The 21456-nt window shown below is 36.9% G+C and overlaps 1 protein-coding gene across 2 annotated transcripts in view; it reads right to left on the reverse strand.

Moving 5' to 3' along the window:
* The window catches only part of LOC131043381 (membrane-bound O-acyltransferase gup1), a 189129-nt gene that overhangs the window by 149142 nt on the left and 18531 nt on the right, over positions 1-21456 (reverse strand). For both annotated transcript variants that reach the window (XM_057976572.2, XM_057976571.2), the window contains exons 4-5: positions 8022-8203; positions 7842-7890 (exon numbers count right to left, since the gene is read on the reverse strand). In XM_057976572.2, the coding sequence (XP_057832555.2) occupies positions 7842-7890; positions 8022-8203 (231 nt within the window). The remainder of the gene's footprint in view (positions 1-7841; positions 7891-8021; positions 8204-21456) is intronic.

Consider the following 21456-nt stretch of genomic DNA (forward strand, 5'->3'; position numbering starts at 1 on the left):
AGCACTCAAACTTTTTATTTAAAAAAACTAACCATAAACAATGGAAAAAAAATCAAAGTTTCTAGTTAGATTAGGGTGTATTTGCTAGCAAAAAATCCTAACCCTAAAATTGAAACAATTATGCCACTTAAGGTTTGGGTTAGGGAATATAAATAATAAAAAACTAATCCTAACTAGTGGAAGTATTTTAATATTTATAAATGAGGTATTTGAAAAATCTGTACAATAAAAGTTGAAGATTACTAGGTCCATTCAATGATGAAATCCTATTGTGCATTTTATTGCTCTAAAAACCTTGAAAATCTGCCTAAAATCTCAAGAAACTCACTATAACTGATTTTTTTTTAAATCACTACATATAGTGAAAAAATTTCAACACACTCAAAAATTGCCATAAAATCATTTATCCTAAATTTTATAGATTTTAATATGAACAAATTAATGATTTGAACAAAAAAAACTTGCCAAAAAATTGCACAACATAATTAAATTTAAAACCACTACTTTTTTTGGTGAACGAATAAATTCAAATTGACTTATGTGCAATTGCAATCATTTACAATCTTTTACTAATAATTGCTACTGTGGGCCGACCCTTCTCTCCTATATTTGTCAGCCCTCTTCATGGAGTATTAACTTCCTACGTAACCCGGGGACGCGTCCCCAGGTTAAAATCCCCCATCCCCATACCGGGGACGTTTCGGGGACTTAGGGACGGCTAGGGGACGTCCCCCCGCTGTCCTCAAAATTGCAAAATTTGTGGGAAACGTCCCGGAAACTTGGGGACGGCAGTGACTCTCAAAGGGGACATCCCCCCATCCCCTATCCATCCCAAGGACGGCCAGTCGTCCCCCTTTTCCCAGCACATTTAAAAAACAAAAAGACTCAAATGCTCAAAAAAAAAATTATTTTATTATAGGTCTATAAAATTGGATTTTCATTAATATAATGGGTAAACATGTCTAAATCACTTCCAAAAGCACTTAGAAATAATGAGCAGCAGCCTAGTAATAAATTTCACAAACACTTAGAACGCAGTACTGCGTAAAAATGTGGTTGTAGGTCTGCAATATTGGACTTTTCACAATTATGAAAGGTAAATAGGTCTGAATCATAGCCAAAAGCACTCAGAAATATGAATAACAGCTTGGTATAGAATTTCACAAACATCCAAAACTTTGTAGTGCATAAAGAAGCGGTTGTAGGTCATAACAGAAATGGAAGACTATCAAAATATCCTTCAACCAGAAATAAACAATGAACTACATGCAAACAAGTGTTGGCATTTTGACAATGTATTTTCAATTATGAATGCATATTGAGTATTGACAATGAATTCTGAACACAAATGTGGTATGTTAAGGTTCTATAATGTACATATACTTGCTTTATCCATGTTTTCATATGAATATAATGTATATATACATGCTTTATCTATTTTTCATATGAATATTTAAAATTTCACTATATATTTTAAATTTTCCCTATATTTTATATAGCCGTCCCCTTTACCGTCCCCCCGCTGTCCCCAAAATTGGCAAAAAAATTTGCTATCCCAGAAACTCGTCCCGCCGTCCCCTGCTGTCCTTGTCCTGGAAACTCGGGTTAACATAGTTAACTTCCCTTAACTCATTTGCTTTCAAACAAAACCAAAGGAAAAAGGAATAACACAAATATGAACTAGCCACATGATATAGGAAAACCGCTAGAATTGAATTGACACCTTGATGAGGATTGCAAGGGTATAGAATCTACTAAAGAGGTGAAATTGGATAGGTGTCTCCCTTTCCTAAAATTCTTAATTAAGAGATAAGGATGGTTCGTCAACTTGACAAGTTTATGGAAAGAGTGAATGCACCAATTTTTATTTGCATGTCTTTTCACACCACCACTCAACTGAAGATGCTGGAATCTTGGATACTTTGGCCACCAAAAATTTCAAAATATAGGATGAAGAACACCAAGAAATTATGTCTTTTGACCACCATCTTTAAGGAAAATGGTTCTAGTAATTAATAGATAAATGGAGTCATTAGTAAAGCCAAGGACTTGCTTACAAACAATTAGATGAATAAGAAAAACAATAAAATATGCATGGCTATCCTACCTGACATTGAAGTTGTGGCTAACAAGATTGCTAGAATTCTAAGCTGCCAACACATCAATAGCTCATTCGTTCCACTTAAGAAGATTAGGAAAACTCTAAAAATCACTAATGACTATTGTGATCTAAAACTAAACTATCGAGTTTATTGGATTCAGTGCTCTTGTAAGAGTCACTACAAAGAACAAGGAGATCTATCTTAACTGAGATTGAAAAAAAATAGAAAATACTGGCATCCTCCAAAACAAGATTGAAAAAAATCAAGCTCTTGCAGAATGCTCAAATATATGATCAAGCACCATATCTACACTAAAAATGTCAAAATGGTTGCTAGAGAAGATCAACATTTTAAAAGAAGACTAAGAAGCAATCAAGATAGTCAAACATGTCAATAATTTGAACCAAGATGAGGATCTTTACCTTACTCATTCTTTAAGGCCAAAAATTAAATAACTAGGGGAAGATTAATAATCATAGAGTAAACAGCTAGTCAATTGACTAATTACTTAAGTTTAATTGAAGTTTTAATAATATATTTGGTGCTAAAATTAGATAATCAAATATGTCAATAAAATCAATAAAAAATATGTGAATTCAATTTCATTTAATATTATTGAAACGTAAAGTGATTCTCCTTTTTCTGACCCACCTAGTTTAGGGTGTGTGTGTCTTAACATCCAACTTACAATAGCTATCTTTCCTCAATGGCTAGTCACCACTAGAGGATCCCATAGTGCACTTACACAAGGACCTTAGGTCTGCAATATATTACACTATTGATCTTGATGACGAATCTGTTGGAATAATATTTCTTTATTCTGTTAATGGTCAATAATGTAATTAGTTGTTAGACATCTTAAATGTCTACAGTAGCAGGGTAGTTAGAAGTAGTTGATGCTATTAATAGCTACAATGCTTTGTAATTCCTATATATTGTAATCTTTTCTCAGTTAATAGACTTCAGATTTTTACCAATGAATCTCTGATTTTCACATGGTATCAGAGCTTGGGTAAGGAAATTTTTCAAAAAATCTGTTCAATATATTATTTTCGAAATTTTTCACAAACCCATCTAAGGGTTTTTGTGCCTGGCTCTTGTGCAAGGGTTCTCGTGACCGTTTTAAACCTGCAACTCGTGCGACCCTCTAGGTTCACCATCGCTGATTTTCTGCGCTCTATCTTCTTTCTTCGCGATTTCATTTCGCGGCTGTCAAAGCCCACAAGATTTTTTTCTGCTAAATCACGCATACTATTTTCACAACCGCGATTTGTTTTTTTTTCACGCCTGTGTTCGCGGCTAGGTTTTTTCTAGTGGCACCAATTTATTTCCGCCTGCTCATGTCCTTCACGTGCCTTTTTTCCACGATGAGAATTTTGTTTCCGAGAAGAGTACACAGTTGTTGGAAAGGGCACTGTCCAGATTCACTCAGGAGATAGAAATTTATTTTTTCTTGATGCCTACTATGTTCCAGGCATGGAACATAATCTCCTGTTGTCTTCAATTCATCCACCTGTACCATTGTTGATAGGGAGACTCGTACTACAATCGCTATGGGACTTGAGGATCATGGTTTGTATAGACTTGTTGATTCCGACGATTCTCAGGAGCACGCTCTGGTTGCTAGGAGTACACCCATCAAAACACTTTGGCATCAGCGTTATGGGCACTTAAACATGCACTATCTCTCTCAGTTATCTCGGGAGGATTTTGTTACTAGTCTACCTGAAATCCAACCTCAAAATCATGGAGTATGTGGATCCTGTCAAGCTGGGAAGCAACATCGGACACCATTCTCGGATGGCAATTCTTGGCGAGCCTCCAAGGTCCTTCAATTGGTTCACGTTGATGTATGTGGGCCAATGAACACTCCATCTGTTACTCGGTCCAAGTACTTCTTATTATTTGTTGATGATTTCAATCAGAAAATGTGGGTGTATTTTCTGAAAAATAAATCAGATGTGTTCAGTACATTTCAGCAGTATAAGGCCTTAGTTGAGAAAGAATCCGATTCTCAGATTGTCAATCTAAGGTCAGATAATGGGGGGGAGTTTTGTTCCACTAACTTCTCTACATTTTGTGCTACACATGGCATTAAGCGCCAACTCACCACACCATACACCTCTCAACAGAATGGTGTCGTTGAACGTAGGAATCACACCATTACTGAAATGGCTCGTTCTATGATAGAGCATAAACATGTTCCTAAGAAATACTGGGCTGAAGCAGTTTACACTGCAGTCTACCTCCTAAATCGATCACCTACACATGTCGTTAAGAAGATGACTCCTGAAGAAGCCTGGTCAGGACGCAAGCCTAAAGTGGGCCATTTGAAAGTCTTCAGTTCTACTGATGTATGGATTCTAGACGCCAAACATGCTAAGCTAGATTCAAAGAGCCAAACACTTATGTTTACTGGTTACAGCGAAAACCACAAGGCCTATAGGTTGATTGATGTAGAGATAGGTCGTCTCATTTTCAATCGTGATGTTGTGGTTGATGAGACTACTAGTCCATTTATGCCTTCTACTACTCCTAGTCCTGCGACTCAGTCTGTGCAGACTTTAAATGTTGGTGTTCGTCTTCCTCTTGGTTCCCATGATGGGAAGGCTTCAGAGCATTCTGACTCTGAAGATGAGGAATCTACCAATCCAACACCACCTGATTTTTCACAGGATTCGCGTCCAGATGAATTTGTTCCGGAAACTCCAGGGGATGTTGTTCCTCCAATGCCAAATGTTGGTACTTCTACCCTCAGGCCTAAATGGTGGGCCAAGACAATAGGAGATCTTCGTGATTATGAGCTTCTTGAGGATAGATCAGTTCGCCACAAGAGAAAGCAACAAAATACAGTCAACTTTGCACTTATGGCCAACATCCACACCATCCATGAGCCCCAAACATATTCTAAGGCTAAAGGCATTCCTGAGTGGGAAAAGGCTATGGAGACAGAATACCATAGTCTTCAGAAGAATGACACTTGGGTTCTTTCTAATCTACCTCCTGGGAAGAAACCTATCAGCTATAAATGGGTTTACAAAGTCACATTCTTCTCAGCCTATCTGAAGGCTCAATCTTCTCAGCCGAAAGGCTCTAGTTCTTCTTAGGACAACAACAACAACAACAAGAACGTTCAGTGCAATTATTGTCATAAGTTTGGTCACATGAAGGCCGAGTGTCGAATTCGATTGGCTTCTGAAGAATAACACTTGGGTTCTTTCTGATCTGCCTCCTAGGAAGAAACCTATTAGCTGTAAATGGGTTTACAAAGTCAAGTATCATGCAGATGGTACTTTGGATAAGTACAAGGCCAGATTGGTTGCTCGGGGATTTACACAGCGGGAGGGCATTGACTACAAGGAGACTTTTGTTCCTACTGTCAAGATGAGCACAATTCGTCTTCTTCTCGCCATTGCAACTCAGTTTGGATGAAAACTTCACCAGATGGGCGTTAAGAGTGCATTCCTCAACAGTGAGTTGCAAGAAGTTTTTATGACTTAACCTCTTGGCTTCAAGGTTCCTAGTAAGGAACATTAGGTTTGCAGATTGGTAAAAGCCCTGTATGGCCTGAAGCAAGCCCCTCGGGCTTGGTACTTCAAGATTGATCAGTATTTGGCTGAACATGATTTTCAGCGCAATCCCTCTCACACTAATCTATATGTCAAACTTTTTGGTGATGATATCCTTTTTCTTGTTGTCTACGTGGATTACTTGATCATTATTGGCAATGCAACACATTTGATTACAGCCATCAAACAGGACTTGTGCCAAGCTTTTGACATGACAGATTTGGAGCTTCTCTATTATTGCTTAGGTGTCGAAGTGTGGCGGACTGATGACAGTATCTTTATTGCACAGTCCAAGTATGCTTGCAATTTGCTTGGCAAGTTTCGAATGCAGGATTGTAAACCTGCTTCCACACCTATGGAGAAAGGGCTGAAATTATCAGCCAAGTTTGATTCACCTGCAGTAGATGAAACTAAATTCAGGCAACTAGTAGGCAGCCTCATCTACCTCACTGCCACTAGACCTGACATCTGTTTTGCTGTTAGCTACATCTCTCGCTTCATGACAGCCCCAAAAGTTGATCATTGGATTGCAGCAAAGAAAGTGCTACAATATGTGAAAGGCACTTCAGACTATGGCATTTTGTATAGCAGGTGCCACAATCCAATGTTGATTGGTTATACTGATTCAAATTGGGCTGGAGCAATGGATGATAGAAAATCCACTTCTGGGTACGTATTCAGTTTGGGTATATGTGCCATCACTTGGAGCAGCAAGAAGCAACAGGTCGTGGCTCTTTCCTCGACCGAAGCCAAATACCGGGGAACAGTCAAGGCCGCATGTGAGACAGTTTGGCTCCAAAGGATGCACTCTGACATGCAAATGCCCCAAGCAGGTCCCTTCTCCCTTGTACACTGATAATCAAGGGATGCTCAAACTGGCCAAAATCTAATCTTCCATGAACGTACCAAGCATGTCGAGCTTCATTGTCACTACATGCGCAAGCTGGTAGAAGACGGATCAGTTCAGTTGCATGTTCTGACAGCGGATCAGACTGCGGATATTCTCACAAAGTCTCTGAGCCCGGATAAGTTTGTAAAATTCAGGGGGCAACTTGGTGTTTTTGATACATTGACCATTAAGGGAGGGTGTTAGAATAATATTTCTTTATTTTGTTAATGGTGAATAATGTAATTAGTTGTTAGACATCTTAAATGTCTACAGTAGCAGGTAGTTAGAAGTAGTTGATTCCATTAATAGCTACAGTGCTTCGTAATTCCTATATATTGTAATCTTTTCTCAGTTAATAGACTTCAGATTTTTACCAGTGAATCTCTGATTTTCACAGAATCACATTCAGTGATTCAAAACTTCAATCCTAAAGGCTAAAAGTATGATACATGGATCTTTCCAAAAGCAAATTCAAACAATTAACAATTATTAGCCTGTTCAAAGAAACACCAATGTACATAGTTATACAAGGAAGGAAGAAGAAGAGTTGGATTGATTTGGTTACAGGAAGAGCAACCAGTGGCCTTTCCCAACTGATATTCCATATTCTGTCATTTTTGGTCACTACTGCAAAATATGTCTTTTTGTAATAATGTTGACAACTTCAGTACTGTCTGGTATCGCATACAAGAAGTGAGACCATGAGGTTCCAACCATGTATGGCTGAGACCGTAACAAAGCCAATGGTCAAATTGCATTAATTTTGGTGTATTGCCATGAGCCACGTAACAATCAGAGACCGAAATTTTCCTGGATCAGCTATATATGTGCATCTCCCTTTACCATATCATAGCAGCCTGTTTACTACACCTTTATATTAGGCTCTTTGTATTTTGGAGTCTTGGACCTGTCTAGTTGAACTGTATATTAGTGGTTCAAAATAAACCTATATATCATCAATGTATTTTTTCAGGTATTATCAGAAGTTCCATGAAAAGTATCCCAAGAAGAATAGTAATGCACAGCTATATATCTGGAAGATAATTTACGAACAACACAATTCTTATGTGAAGGCCTGACCATACAGTATTCACTACCATTGCATTGATCAGAATTCAAACGACTGTGATTTGGAAGGAATCAATCTATGCTTGAAAGATAATACTTGAAAAGAACTTATATCTAACATGAAGGTATTTGAAACACAATAATATAATTCATCTTATATTTATTTATTTTTTCAGTAAATTTTGGTGATGATAGCAAAAGATCTCGAATCACCTTTGTAATAAAGAAGTTTCCCACTGCAATTGCAAGTAAGAATATTGTACTGTTGCCACAGGAAAGGACATTTTTAGAGAGAGAACATCAAATAAATGCTAGAAGCAAAACTGGAAAAAAAAAATTAATTACAAAAACCTAGGCCTTACTTTGCACCTGTTATATAGATAATGAACCTACCAAGCACCATGCAAATATATTATATAAGTAAGTGACAGTGAAATCCAGAGAACTGATAAGCCCTTCCCACGCAGATGAAATGTTGATCTCATAATATTTGCTAACAACATAAAAATACCCAACACCACAGTCAAAATTGGCAAGTTTCCACGGAAATTTCTCCATTGGCTATCTGAAATATCCTGCTTGTTCACACCAACCAATCCAACATAAACATTGTTAGTTATTCAACAAACTGGAAGAAATTAATTTCCTAGGGCATCTAAAATTCTCTTCAACCTAAAGCGACTCAAATTATTTCCCATATGAACTATTTTATCAGTAGAAAAAACTAAAATTAAAATAAGGTAACAAGGGCAAACAACAGGCTATTTAGTATTTACATTTACAAGCAGAAATAGAACCTTGATAAATCTATAAAATTATAGTGTAGTCATACACCACACAAAAGTGGTCACTAAGAAAAAAAAAAACAGGACAAATGTATACTCAAACTGATAGACTGGAGGTCTTCATAAGAGATACATCTTTAAAACTAAAACCAAAAAAAAAGAGTTATATTCAGTTTGGGTATGACCATATAAAAAACATATGACAATCATAAATATATACATATTTGTGGCCCAAAAACAGGAATCAAGTTCAAAATACCACATAGCATATGTCTAATAAACAGAACCACCATAAAAATTAAAGATACTTCTTCAATATTAATTTGTTTAACTCCAATGTCATATAAATATTCGTTGTTCAACATTAAACAATAAAATCAGCAATTAGTGTAATATGGGTATTCATGAAAATCATCATCATCATCATTTAACGTACTGTTGATGTGTGTTTTATGCACATAACATTTCAGAATAAAATACCAAGGTAATTTACCCTCTCTTGAACAAAATCACCTCAGATGCTAAGGGTAAGATCAACTAAAATGATACCAAGGTTTCTACATGTCAGGCCTTGACGAGTGGGTAACTCAATGGTCGATGTGAATAGCTGTGTTCACTTGGGGACTTACACAAATATTCGGATTGTCTTCTTTGATCATGAAATATGCGGAATAAGTGTAATGACAACTTAGGATTTAGCAATGTAGTTCTGGACTTAATTCTTACTAAAAAATGGGCAAAAGGAATAGGGTTCAAAAAATCTATTTTAAGCCTAGGAATGTAGGAAATGATGAGCAAATTTAGTGGAATCAAACTAGGCAAGGTCTCACAAACAAGTATTGACACAAGCTTAGTGCAATCATCTAAGGTATACTTAGGGATTTTCAAACTATTACCATCAAACATTGACACCATCCAAGTTGACGCTTGTCAAGGGATGCATAATAATTGAAGTTAAGCTTACTCAAACTTCCAATTGACCACACAAGGCGCACTTACCAATGGCAAGAGGCTAGTGGTATGGATTAAGGATTCCACACAAATATATTCGACAAATCTTTCATTCAATCTAATAAACATAAAAACAAATTCTAATCTAACTTGGAGGAATTGAGAACCATGAATGCAAAGACAACATTTGAAGAGCAAAATCACCAACAAATTGAACAATAATTTAGATTCAAATAGCTGCAGCATATACCAACAATTCTACAAAAACTCTCTTACAAATGAGAGACAATGAGGTATATATAGAGTCTCATACAAAATGGATAGCCAAGATTAAAACTAAATCAAGGGCCAAGATCATGCCAACAAAACCCTGACATTGCTCTAATTAAGGTTTACATCAAAAATGGTGCCACCAACATATAGCCCAATAGAAAGATACCTAGTCATCGAATAGGGAATCTTCTAGAAGACTCCCCCTGCATCTCTCTCTCTCCTAGCATACTCCAAGAATCTAGCCAATACAGAATCTAACTCCTCCATGGAAATGCAAGGTATCCTGCTGTAAATCAATCACGTCCAACGCCTCCGAGCAAGCATCCAAAGTGTTCTACCAATCTGGCATGAGCTTCTGCAAACTATGAACATGAATCAACAAAGAGACCAAATCATCCATCTGACTCTTCTTCAAAGAGTCCAACTGACAAAAATACATGTTTCATCTTGTCTCTTAATTCGGCTAAGTGTAGACCACTAGCATCACTAACATCAACACCCAATAACTCCTCAATTGAGGCAAGGATCTTCAATTGAATATCCTGAATTGAACCTTCCATCTATGTACATCTCAGCTGGGCGTTCTCATAAGTTGATTTCTTCATGGCTAGTGAACAATACCAACCATGGAAATCGTATCTGTCTCCACTATGCACAACATTCTCCCTGATCAATGTGGACTTGGGAATCTTCTTCAAAGCTCTGAGGCGTGGAATAGTCTTCTCCCAGATAGGCCGGAATTCTTCCCAAACTCCCTCCAAATACTGGATTCTAAACATGAGCCCTATTGTCCTATCATATGCCTAGACAAACTGAGTAAGGATTTTCTCGCACTTTCACTCCATTTCTCCACCTCCAAGAGTGTATCTCTCGCTGCCTCATAGTGTGAATGTAGTCCATGATCAACTGCAATAGGGGAAATAAGGGTGGTATTCTCACGCCTTATCCCTGCAATGTACTCTCTAAGTCTGATATTCTCTTCTCTATAATTCTCATTCTCTTCAATCTCTCTATCCAATCTCACATTGATCGCCCTAAGGTTATCGTCAACCTCCTGAAATTCTTGCTCTCTTGTAGTACAGCCAAGGGCAACTGAAGTAATCAAGAAATCCACAGGAGTAGCAATGTCCGCCGTCACACCTCCAATAGGAACAGCTACCTGCGCAATCCGCATTCCTGTCTCATCTCTAGCTATGTGCGACAAGATCTCAGCTCTCTTGAGTTCTTTCTCCTTATTGCTCCTAGCTAAGCAGTCATCAATGTTATCAATAGGTTGTATCTCTATCATTTTCTTACTCTTTTCCATACTCTTCATCAGCCAATTAGAAATAGCGGATATCTCCATACCACCATCAAGACACATATCACAATCAAGCCCTCTCAATATCGAGATAACATCATCGTCATCAAGATTGCTCCTAGTCAAATCATATACCTCATTTCCCAAACTAACTTCCAAAAGGACAATAGGGGATCTCAACTGATCATCATTCTCATTCGATGGAGCAGATGTCCCTGTGGCATGTAAATCCTGAATATTCTCTGGTAGTATCACTGTGTTGGAACATTGTTGGGTCTCCTTGTTCTGCTTTGTCATTTCAACTTCCTTGATTGATGAGACACTGAGAGGGGGTGAAGGAATGATAGGCAAATGAATGATAGTCTTTTGTTTCTTCTTCTTGACCTCCTCAATCTTCTTCCCTCTGGCCTTTACTCCTCCTGGTGTGTTTTTCCTTCTCTTGGGAGCTTGACTCTCCTCATTCGCGTGAATCCTGAAATCACTGATAGTCCTCTGATCATCCTCGGAAGCGGATTCTTCTGGCTTCATCTTTTCATAAGTGAAGGAAACACCCATATCAACTAACTTATTCATCTGAATATCTACCCATGCATGGAAGAAACTCAAGACCTCTCTCATCAATATCTTCAAATCTATCTCCTTTGACTCTGACCAATTAGGCAATAAAATCGCCTTCTTCATTTCATTTTCATGTTGTGGATGCATATGATCTCTATCATCTAACACCTGATTAGGAATGAGGAAAAGTCCACACTTCCTCATGAAATCTACTGACATCTTGGATCACATTCATCTCTTCACTGCCTGCTCGTCCATCAGGTTGGCCCAATAGTCCTCTATGTCTACCTTGTGGATGAACTTCTCTCCCCGGATCCTTCAAACTTTCTTATCTGGATAAAATCTTTCTCTTTTCTTGTATGTTGCAAATCGATAGAATGCAAGGACCTCACTTGCAGTGTTGGCGGCTAAGGCAGACTGGCAAACCTCCAGCGTCTTCCCAACTGAAATAGGGAATGTCATGCATGTCCTATGCTTCTCTTTCTAAATGGAATCAAACTCTAGAAGTTGTCTCACCACTTCCAACAAGATCATTCTGTTGGAAGGATACCTAGGAAGCCTGTAGGGTTCAGATTGAAACCCATGAATCCTAAGGTATGTGAATGTGGGAAACTGTATATACCACGATCCATATTTCTTTATCAACTCTGTTGCCTCCTTGGACAACCTCCTATGGATTCCGCCTTGCAACATCCGCGTGATATACATTGTGAATACATCATTCACTCTCTTATAATCTTCAATTCTATGCATGTTCAACTGGGGATAGCACTCATAACTCCTGAATTGTCCTTGCCCATTCCCGACTTCACCTCTGCATATCAATCATTTGTATGTAACAAACCGTGCAAGCAGATATACCAAGTAGGAAGTCATGGTGAATGACTTGGACCACTCCACATTCCTCAGCTAAAAGTCCAAATTGTCACTTATGATTCTAGACCAATTTATCAACGTCCCTCTAAGACAATCTTGGATAGAATAGAACATCCATCCATCGTATATTGCACCCTACGGCATCCCCATCACTCAGTTAAGCAGGAATACTAAATCACTATATTCCTCTTTGAAATTTGTGCAATTGAGTGTCTTGGGAGCCTTGGAATGATGAGGCATAGGCTCGATCATCCACTCCTTATTCACCATGGACTTACACTCATCCATCTTCATAATGTTCACATACGCTGGGGAAGGGATCTAGCTTCCAACTCCGAACATCCACTGTCGCATCTGGTTCAGGTTCAGGAAATGCATGTTCGTGTCCATTATCTCCTTCCATCTGGATGACATCCTGGATTCTGGATAGAATCCAAACTTAGGTATCGTATGTTGTTCTCTCCTTTCATTAAGTCCAGACTTTGACATCGCACCTGTACGAAGCTTGAAGTTAGAACTTAGGAAAAATATAATATTCTTAAATAAAATTCCCGACCTCTTAATGATTTAGACTAATTAGGGTATGGAAATCAGGAAAATAATCCACAATCTAGATAGATTTCAACAATTTAAATACAAAATGTGACAAGGTTAGGGTATGAAACCCTCATGAAATCAACACTTCCTTATACTTAGAAATTTTGTGCAAATTAAAGTGCAAAGGAATATACCGGATCAACAATGACTAAGGAAGGATGTGAAAGGATGTATTTTCACACAAAATTATGTGTAAGGATACCTTCCGCAGTCAACAATGGCTGCCAACAAATCTGAAGACAACCTACAACTATACAAATTAACCTCTCAAAACATGTTGCAATCATTCAAAATATGCACAAATTTGATAAAAACCAGTCTTGATGGCGAAAAGCGATCAAACTCGGCAACATCAATCTTGATGGCGAAAATATGCAAAAATCAGTCTTGATGGCGAAAGCGATCAAACTCAGTAACATAGGTAGGGCTGGTAAAAGATAAGTTTTCTGAGGACAAGCAGCCAAAACGAAGTTGCAGACCTGTGACAACTCTCCAATGGTCTGAGGATTGACTGAAAATGATCCCCAAAATGCATGTAAATCGTTGAAGTTGTGGTTGGCTGGGCAATAAAATATAAGTCTGAAAATCGATGATCAGCCAACAATGGATGTCGAACTAGCTGTAGCAACGGCGTCAAGACTCAGATCTGAAGTAATCACAGCAAATAGGAACAATGGCAGCCACCAAACATGAAGGAAACCCACCAAAATATGGCACCAAACCCTTGCAAAACCAAAATCGAAATTTTCCAGCTATTGCGCCACCTCACACAAGTCTGAAAATGTCATCAAAGGCATTCCAATCTGCCAACTTAGGTCTGAGAACAGCAAATAAAAAAATGGCAGCATCAAGGAAAATCGCCCCAAGTTGGAGAAAGAAACTCCAAACACAAAATTGCCCTTTCACACAAAATCACTACTTCATCTGGCGCCACCTCACACAAAAATCATGGCATTCAATCACCAATGGCAGCCACCAAACATGTCGCCAAGCTGGAAAAAGAAATGGCAATGAGGAAAAATGGCAGCAAGAATAGTCTTCAATCAATCACTTTACTTGAACACTTCCTCCAAAATCGCCAACTATGGAGAAAATCGCCCTTGCATGGACACACTTGGCAAACTCAATAATAAAATAATGCTGGCTCTCCCCCTATTTGAACTCACTTTCATCATCAACTCTCACCACACAAGCAATGTGGGATGAAACACTTGTTATTATACTTGCTTGGTAGAAACGATTTGCTTCTAGAAGGTTGAAAACATTAAATGCTTATTGCAAATCATTAATTGTTTTTTTATTTTTTAAATAATCATTGTTTTTCATTAAAAAACAATTAAATGGGGCTCACTTTATTAAAATATTTCAATTTAAATCAAAATGGGCCAATTGGGGAAAATTGATCCAAGTAAGGATTAAAAAATCCTCACAAAAATCACTTAAAATCATCAAAATATCCCCTTAGGGAAAAATTGATCCCAGTAGGGCTAAAAAAATCCATTGAAAATCATCAAATGTGCACAAAATGGGGTCTAGGGGAAAATCGATCTAGGTGTGGAATGAAAATTCCACTCAAAAATACGTCATTCACACAAAAATACCCCTTTGGTGGAAAAACGACCCTAGTCTGGATGAAAATCCGGACTCAAAACATTAGAAATCTCTCTCAGTGGAAAATCGACTTGAGTCAGGATTGAGTGTCTGCACAAAAATCCTCAAAACTTGTCACAAAAGACCTGGTGGAAAATCGACCCAAGTGTGGAATCAAGACAACTGTCATCCGCAATCCCATCCAAACTCCCCAGTGGAAAAGCGTGGGTAGTCATGATAAATCCTAACACTTAGTCAAAATTTAATGCATCCGGGGGAAAAACGACCCTAGTATGGATTCACAGTGGTGAAAAATCGAGGCAAGTATGGATTTCAAGGGAAATCCATGTCCAATTTGGATTTTGGGTGGGGAAAATCATGGGTGGTCAGGAATATGAGGGGAAAAGCACCTCTAGTAATGCAATTTTGACCTTTTAACCCTTAGAATATGGATTCTCATCCGAAAAATGATGATTTTTCCACTCAAAACCACTAGGAAACTTCAAAACTCAATAAAACTCAACTGGACATGGGCAAATTCATCAAAAATTGGAGTGTAACACAAGGAAATCAGTCGGGATAAAGTGTGAAATCAACTTGAATAACTTCCTAGGAGTGAGAAAACAACTCCAAAAGGTCTAAAAACACCTTAGCACTTAAAATCACCGACAAGGACATTCAAAAAAAAAGTTACCGCTCGAAAGGATCTACACTTAGACAAAACTAGGATCATTTAAAAATCTCAATTTTCATGCACTTGATCCTATAACCTCAAAAACTCTAAACGATGCTAGGCATGACCAAAACTCCAAGACTCATGCATGGGAAACACAAAATTGCCCATTAAGCTGCCAAAACCCTAACCTAAACAACGCGGAAAGAAGAAAAGTGGGGGTCCCTGTTAGCAATGGTGCGATGTGTGAAAAGGTCACAACACGTACCCTTTTCAATTACTTTATGTTTGTGAGCCAAAATCTCATCATCATCATTTTAATGTACCCTTTTCAATTAATTTATGTTTGTGCACCAAAATCGCATTCTAATATTTCTCATGTGCTAAAGGAAAATGCTAGGGAAATAATTATTTGGCCTCCACTATTAATTATATTTTTGCATATTTGGAAAATGGGTCAAATAAATATGAAATTATTGTTTAATTACTTCAATGGGGCATGGGAATTCATAATCGGAGCATACATAACTTCCAAATGTTTTGGCATCATTATTTATGACAGATTCAATGCCAGCTCATAATTGGGGAGTTGTCGTTGGCAATCAGTTAACAGTTACAAAAAGCTTATTTTGGGAAAATATATCGAATAAATGAAATATCATTATTTTGCATGTCGAAAAGTAACTCATAATTATTTCTGACAATTGTAAGTGGTTTACACCAAACATCTTTGACTAGCCAAATATAGTCTGGTGAAAGAAGATAGTATGACAACTCTTTATGAGCCTTATTTCAAGAGAGAGTATTGGAAAATATTTTTAATTAATATTTATTTTGGCCTAATGGAACATTGGGATTTGTGCCCACAACTTCTATATAAATCAGGTAACCTCACCAGTTTGTATCTTTTGCCATCTTTTAATTTTATTTATCATTTGAGCACTTGTGTTCAATACAAGATTTGAGGACAAAAAACCTTGGATTCTTGAAGATCAGGGAACAAAAAACCCTTTAATTCTTAAAGGTCAAAGAACAAAACCTCTTGTATTCTTGAAAATCAGAGGATGAAACCCCTTGGATTCTTGAAGATCGGAGTACAGAAACCCCTTTGGTTTTTTGAGCAATCTCATCCAGACATTGCATGTGTGCTGATAGAAACAAAGTTGTGATAATTTTCACATTTTTTGAGAAGTACTAGATAACTAGTTTGCAGATTCAGTTTGTGATTTCTTGTTTTTATTAGTGCTACTGTAATTTCTTCTGTATAACAACATTTTGCTATTCACTCCATTATTATAAAGCAGTTCCAGTAGTTTGATGCAATTTCAGTCTCATGTGTACAAGTTTGTTCAACGAATTGTGGTAGTTGTGTTAAAATCTGCATAGTTTATTCAATTTTTCTCACTTTATGCCCTCCCCTTACCTTCATAGAACCTTGGTGATCAGAAAGTAAATAAAATCTGCTATAAATGGTTTGTTGTATATCTTATTCGATTATAAAATCAGTTTTCATACAATCATGTGTTTGTGTGCTAGTAGTGCATGTCCAGTTTTCAAGTGGATTTGGGCAGATCTAGCTTTAGTTGTCATGGGTATTTGAAATTTCAACACATTTTATAATTGAACATTCAAAATCATTTAAGATTTGAGAATAATTTAATAGTATTTTGGTTGGAAATATTATAATTGTTAACATTAGATAATGAAGAGTAAATTAGAAGAAGCATAAATGAGTGCCATAGGCACCAGCACTAAAAGTATGTTGACTATCAAACTCCTCAAAAACTGAAGATTGTTGCAAAGAGAATGCATCCCACAACTTCATTGCCCCTTGCAGTCATAAAGCACAAGTTGGAATGCACATACGCTAAATCCTCTACCTTTTTTGATGCCAATTGATTGTGCTTTACAAGTGAATGGAGTATGTACTCCAATTCCACTCAAATGAAGAAAAATTGGCAAACTATTGAGGAACATTTTGAGAGTGAGAATTATAAATTTAAAAACAAAACTTCAAACTTGGTAAAAATAAAATGAAATAAAAAAGATTCAAATTTAGAGGGTTAAATATAAAAATAAAAATTAAATTGCAATAAAACTTTGATCACAAGTAGTTGTAGATGTTGGAATGTTTAGCCAGGGAGATACCAACAATTGCGAGCATCCTTCTTATGCTAGTTATAAAAAAGAAATACTTTGACCATTGGTGTGTACAAAGTTAGTAAACTCATTCATGACTATATCTTCTAAATCAAGATCCAAAAAGATCTACCAAATGGTAGCTTGTAACATACAGTAATTTCCACATCTTTTATGGTGCAAGTCTACTCAGCAAAGGAAGGAATTTAGTTCTGTAAAATTTTGGGGTCAATGCAAAGAAAAAAGATGTAGTGAGTTGGTAATTTTGTTCCATCACTCAACGAAAATTGTTTGTGCCTGTTCGAAGAAAGTGTTTTCAATATCTTGCTCTTTCTCATTTATGACAATCTTCATCTTATCAATTATCACGTTGAGCTGTCATATATATCTCCCAACCATGGCTTATCCATGTCAGTATAACGAATCATACTAAATATGGGATCAATGAAACTAAGAAGATATTCCACACAATCACAACAAGTGTCAACTAAAATCTTTTGCTTAATATTTGTTTCCCTCTCACTATTAAATTTCCTCCATATGGAATAAGATTGATGACCAGTACCATGCTAGAAAGTGCCCCCTAGGTGTTCACAAGTCATCTCAAGAAGATTGTACTAGAGATAAAGTGAGTCTCAACAACCTAATTGAAAATAAACATAAAAATACATTAAAAAGAAAAATATACTTATATCTAAAAATAAACTACCAAAAGTGAAACATTAAATTGTATTTCTTTCACTTATCTTTAGCAGCTCCAATATTGAATATGACTTGAATATATATATTGATGTTGACAATAATGTTTTATTTAATTTAAGGAATCTTGGAAAGCTCAGATTCAGCCTAACAACCTTTTCATGTCTAAGTGTGTGCAGGAAAACTAACACCCTCGGGACGGAGGGAGAGTATCATCAAGGAGAGGGATGTAGACTTTGGAAGAGGACGAAATTGCCATCAAGCCGTGAATTTAGAGATAAGTTGGCCATGGGTTAGAGTCTGCTGTTACCTTATGTCAGGGAAGTTAAGTCGTGACCTTGTCAGTGAATTAGTCAGTTCTTGGTAATTATCGTCTTTAATGATTTAAAATATAAGAATTGGAACCAAAATCTTATCTTGTAATAATTGAACTAAAACAAGATATTATATAAATTCAACTTTTAATTATATAAATGCATGAGAATACACACACACACACAATCTTATTGAGCAAGAATTGGGAAACAACATGCTACGACTGTTATAGCCGATTAGAGTCTGTTGTTACCTTATGTCAGGGAAGTTAAGTCGTGACATTGTCAGTAAATTAGTCAGTTCTTGGTCTATTCCTTTTATTGTCTTTAATGATTTAAAATATAAGAATTGGAACCATAATCTTATCTTGTAATAATTGAACTAAAACAAGATATTATATAAATTCAACTTTTAATTATATAAATGCATGAGAATACACACACACACACACACACACACATTTAATCTTATTGAGCAAGAATCGGGAATCAACACACACATACACAATCTTATCAAGCAAGAATTGGGAATCAACATGCTTCGACTGTTATAGCCGAGATACCATTTATGTTGCATTTTAATCAAGCTTGGGTGTCAGGTGTAACACCCACCTCACCACCTCCATGTGTAACAGCCAAGACCATAAGTTACTTTGGGAGTCGAGGATTATCAAATTAGTTCATAATCATAAGAGATATTATGCTGTCTACACAAGAAACATACATTTTCCAGTAATGCAAATTTACGCAGAGCCATCATTGTTGATTATCAGTTCACTATAACAACAGAAGTAATTTGGAGAAGAAGGGACGTGCAAGGAGCATTTACTATCTCTTGTCCTCGGCCAAAAACCAGGCATGTTGCATTCTAACCAGTGCACTGTTTAAATAAATTATCATTAGACTTATACGTCTATACTATAACTCTTCAATCATAGTTTGCATTATATCAATGATCGTTTGATTTCATATAATATCCAAATCGAGTGTATCCCTTAATTCATACGCTCAAAACGTCTCCAGTAATCTTTCATTTTGAAATCATAAGATCAAGTTAATATGTTATCTTGGCTAAGAAAGAGAAATTAAAAAGAAAGGGTAATGAATGTGAGATCACTGAGATCGATCTCTTACTTTTGTGTATCGTATTATCATGCATGTTGAGTCCAACAATACCGTAATCGAAGATGAGCCATTTTCCCATAATCATATGTATTTTGTTTTAAACCCAGATAGGATACCATCAGATTTCGATAATGAAATGATATCCGGGTCTTAATATCGTGCATATGCCATGAACCTCTGTAGAGCCAATTGGGATCTCTCAGCATCAAGCCATTTTGTTACAAGAGAATATCACTACTGTAATAAATGTATAAATATCATCTTAAGGGTTGATGAACCCAACAGTATAGACACATATATTTTCTCAGATAACTGATTTTATTTAATGGATCTGTCTTTATGTTATCTAATTATTTTGTCACCATAAATCAAACAGTTAAGTCTTGAGATGCCAGATTGGTGGAAAGGTCATGTTCAGCTGAATAAGAAGACTGTCAGTAAAATACTAATGGTATATCTAATAACAAAGTTGATTAGGACCCTTTCCAAATGGTAGGTAAAGACCATTAGAGTTAGTAAACATTTGAGTAGTTGGCTTGTTAACGGTTATTTTTCCCTTGAAGGTCGTTAATGGTTGTTAGTGTCAGTAGACATTAAGCAGTTGACTTGTCTTGTTGATTAGTAAACTAGTGAGTCAATTGGGCTCGAGTGTAATGTACAAGTTGAGTAAGGGTGGTGAATAGTAACAGCACGTTAATTGTGCTTGCAACTTTTAAACCTTGGCCAAGGTGGCACAATGCTTTGCATGCGATGGTTAGTTCACATGAATCAGACACACTTCCTAGTCAGATGGTCATGCTAATTAAGAGATACCTATAGTGTGCGACCAACTAGAGTTGTGTAGGTTCTAAACACCGGGATCAGATGGCAACTAGTCCTAGACCTTGGTCTACACCCTCGTGAAGGGTAGGGCCAGTTCCAGTACGAAGGTGTGTGGGGGACCGCCAGGTCTGTAGTTGGAGATAAAGCCCTTGACAATGCTCTTGCTCTCCACAGCAATGTCGAGACTTGTAAGAGTGAATAAAGATGAGTAGCATAATTGTTCAATATTCTCTTATCCTTCCTCTTTTCCTTATGTATAAGTGCATGGTTCTTGTTATTTTGTATATTTATTTAAATTATGAAAGATTTACTTTCTTGCATTTACTGTTCAAATAAAAGTTAGTTAGTTTCAGTTTATGCTGAAGTTTAGTTAGATAGTTAACTACTTTTTCAGCTGAAACTATTAGTTTCTTTCTTTTGAAAAAAAAATATCCTGTTAATTAGAAAGTAATTTACTTTCATTTCTATTGGTTATAATGATTATCTTGTTACACACACTTTCTCATAAGCTAGGCCTTTGTACCCTTTTGGAGTCTCATTAATTTTCCTCACCACTTCTGACAAATATAGTGAGCATACTGTTAATATTTTAGCAGCAGGAGATTTCATTATGCCTGCTGATGTGTAACGGCTTCCTTGATAACTGTCACCGACCTGCATCCTCGCTGGCAGTGTTTTCTTTCTATTCCATCCGATGAAAGGGTCAGTTGAATCATCACCTTCGTGGTTCTTTTGGTTACCGTTTATGTAGCGGCATGTATAGTAAATGCTGACAAGAATATTTCGTGCGAGAAGTATGGGCGTTTCGTATTCCTTCGCACTGGCCATTTTCGAGCATTGCCTTGTCTCCTTAAGTGTGTTGCGAATTGTTTTCGGGCGGGGGGTGAAGTTCAGATGTGAGAGACTATTTTATATATGCATCAGTGATCTTTCACAGGATGAGTTTTTCGACAGTATTTTCTGTAGTATCTCTGTATCTTCTTCAGTGTATATTTCTTCTCTGTCTTCAGCATATGATTATTACATGTTACAGAAAGCTTATGTGCTGGTCATATTGTAGAAGCCTTCAGTTTCAGATGTTATCGGGTTCATCTTCTGATTGTTAAGTGTTAACAATTGTGTTTAG

This window comes from Cryptomeria japonica, chromosome 3 (genome assembly GCF_030272615.1).
Source record: "Cryptomeria japonica chromosome 3, Sugi_1.0, whole genome shotgun sequence".
NCBI lineage: Eukaryota > Viridiplantae > Streptophyta > Pinopsida > Cupressales > Cupressaceae > Cryptomeria > Cryptomeria japonica.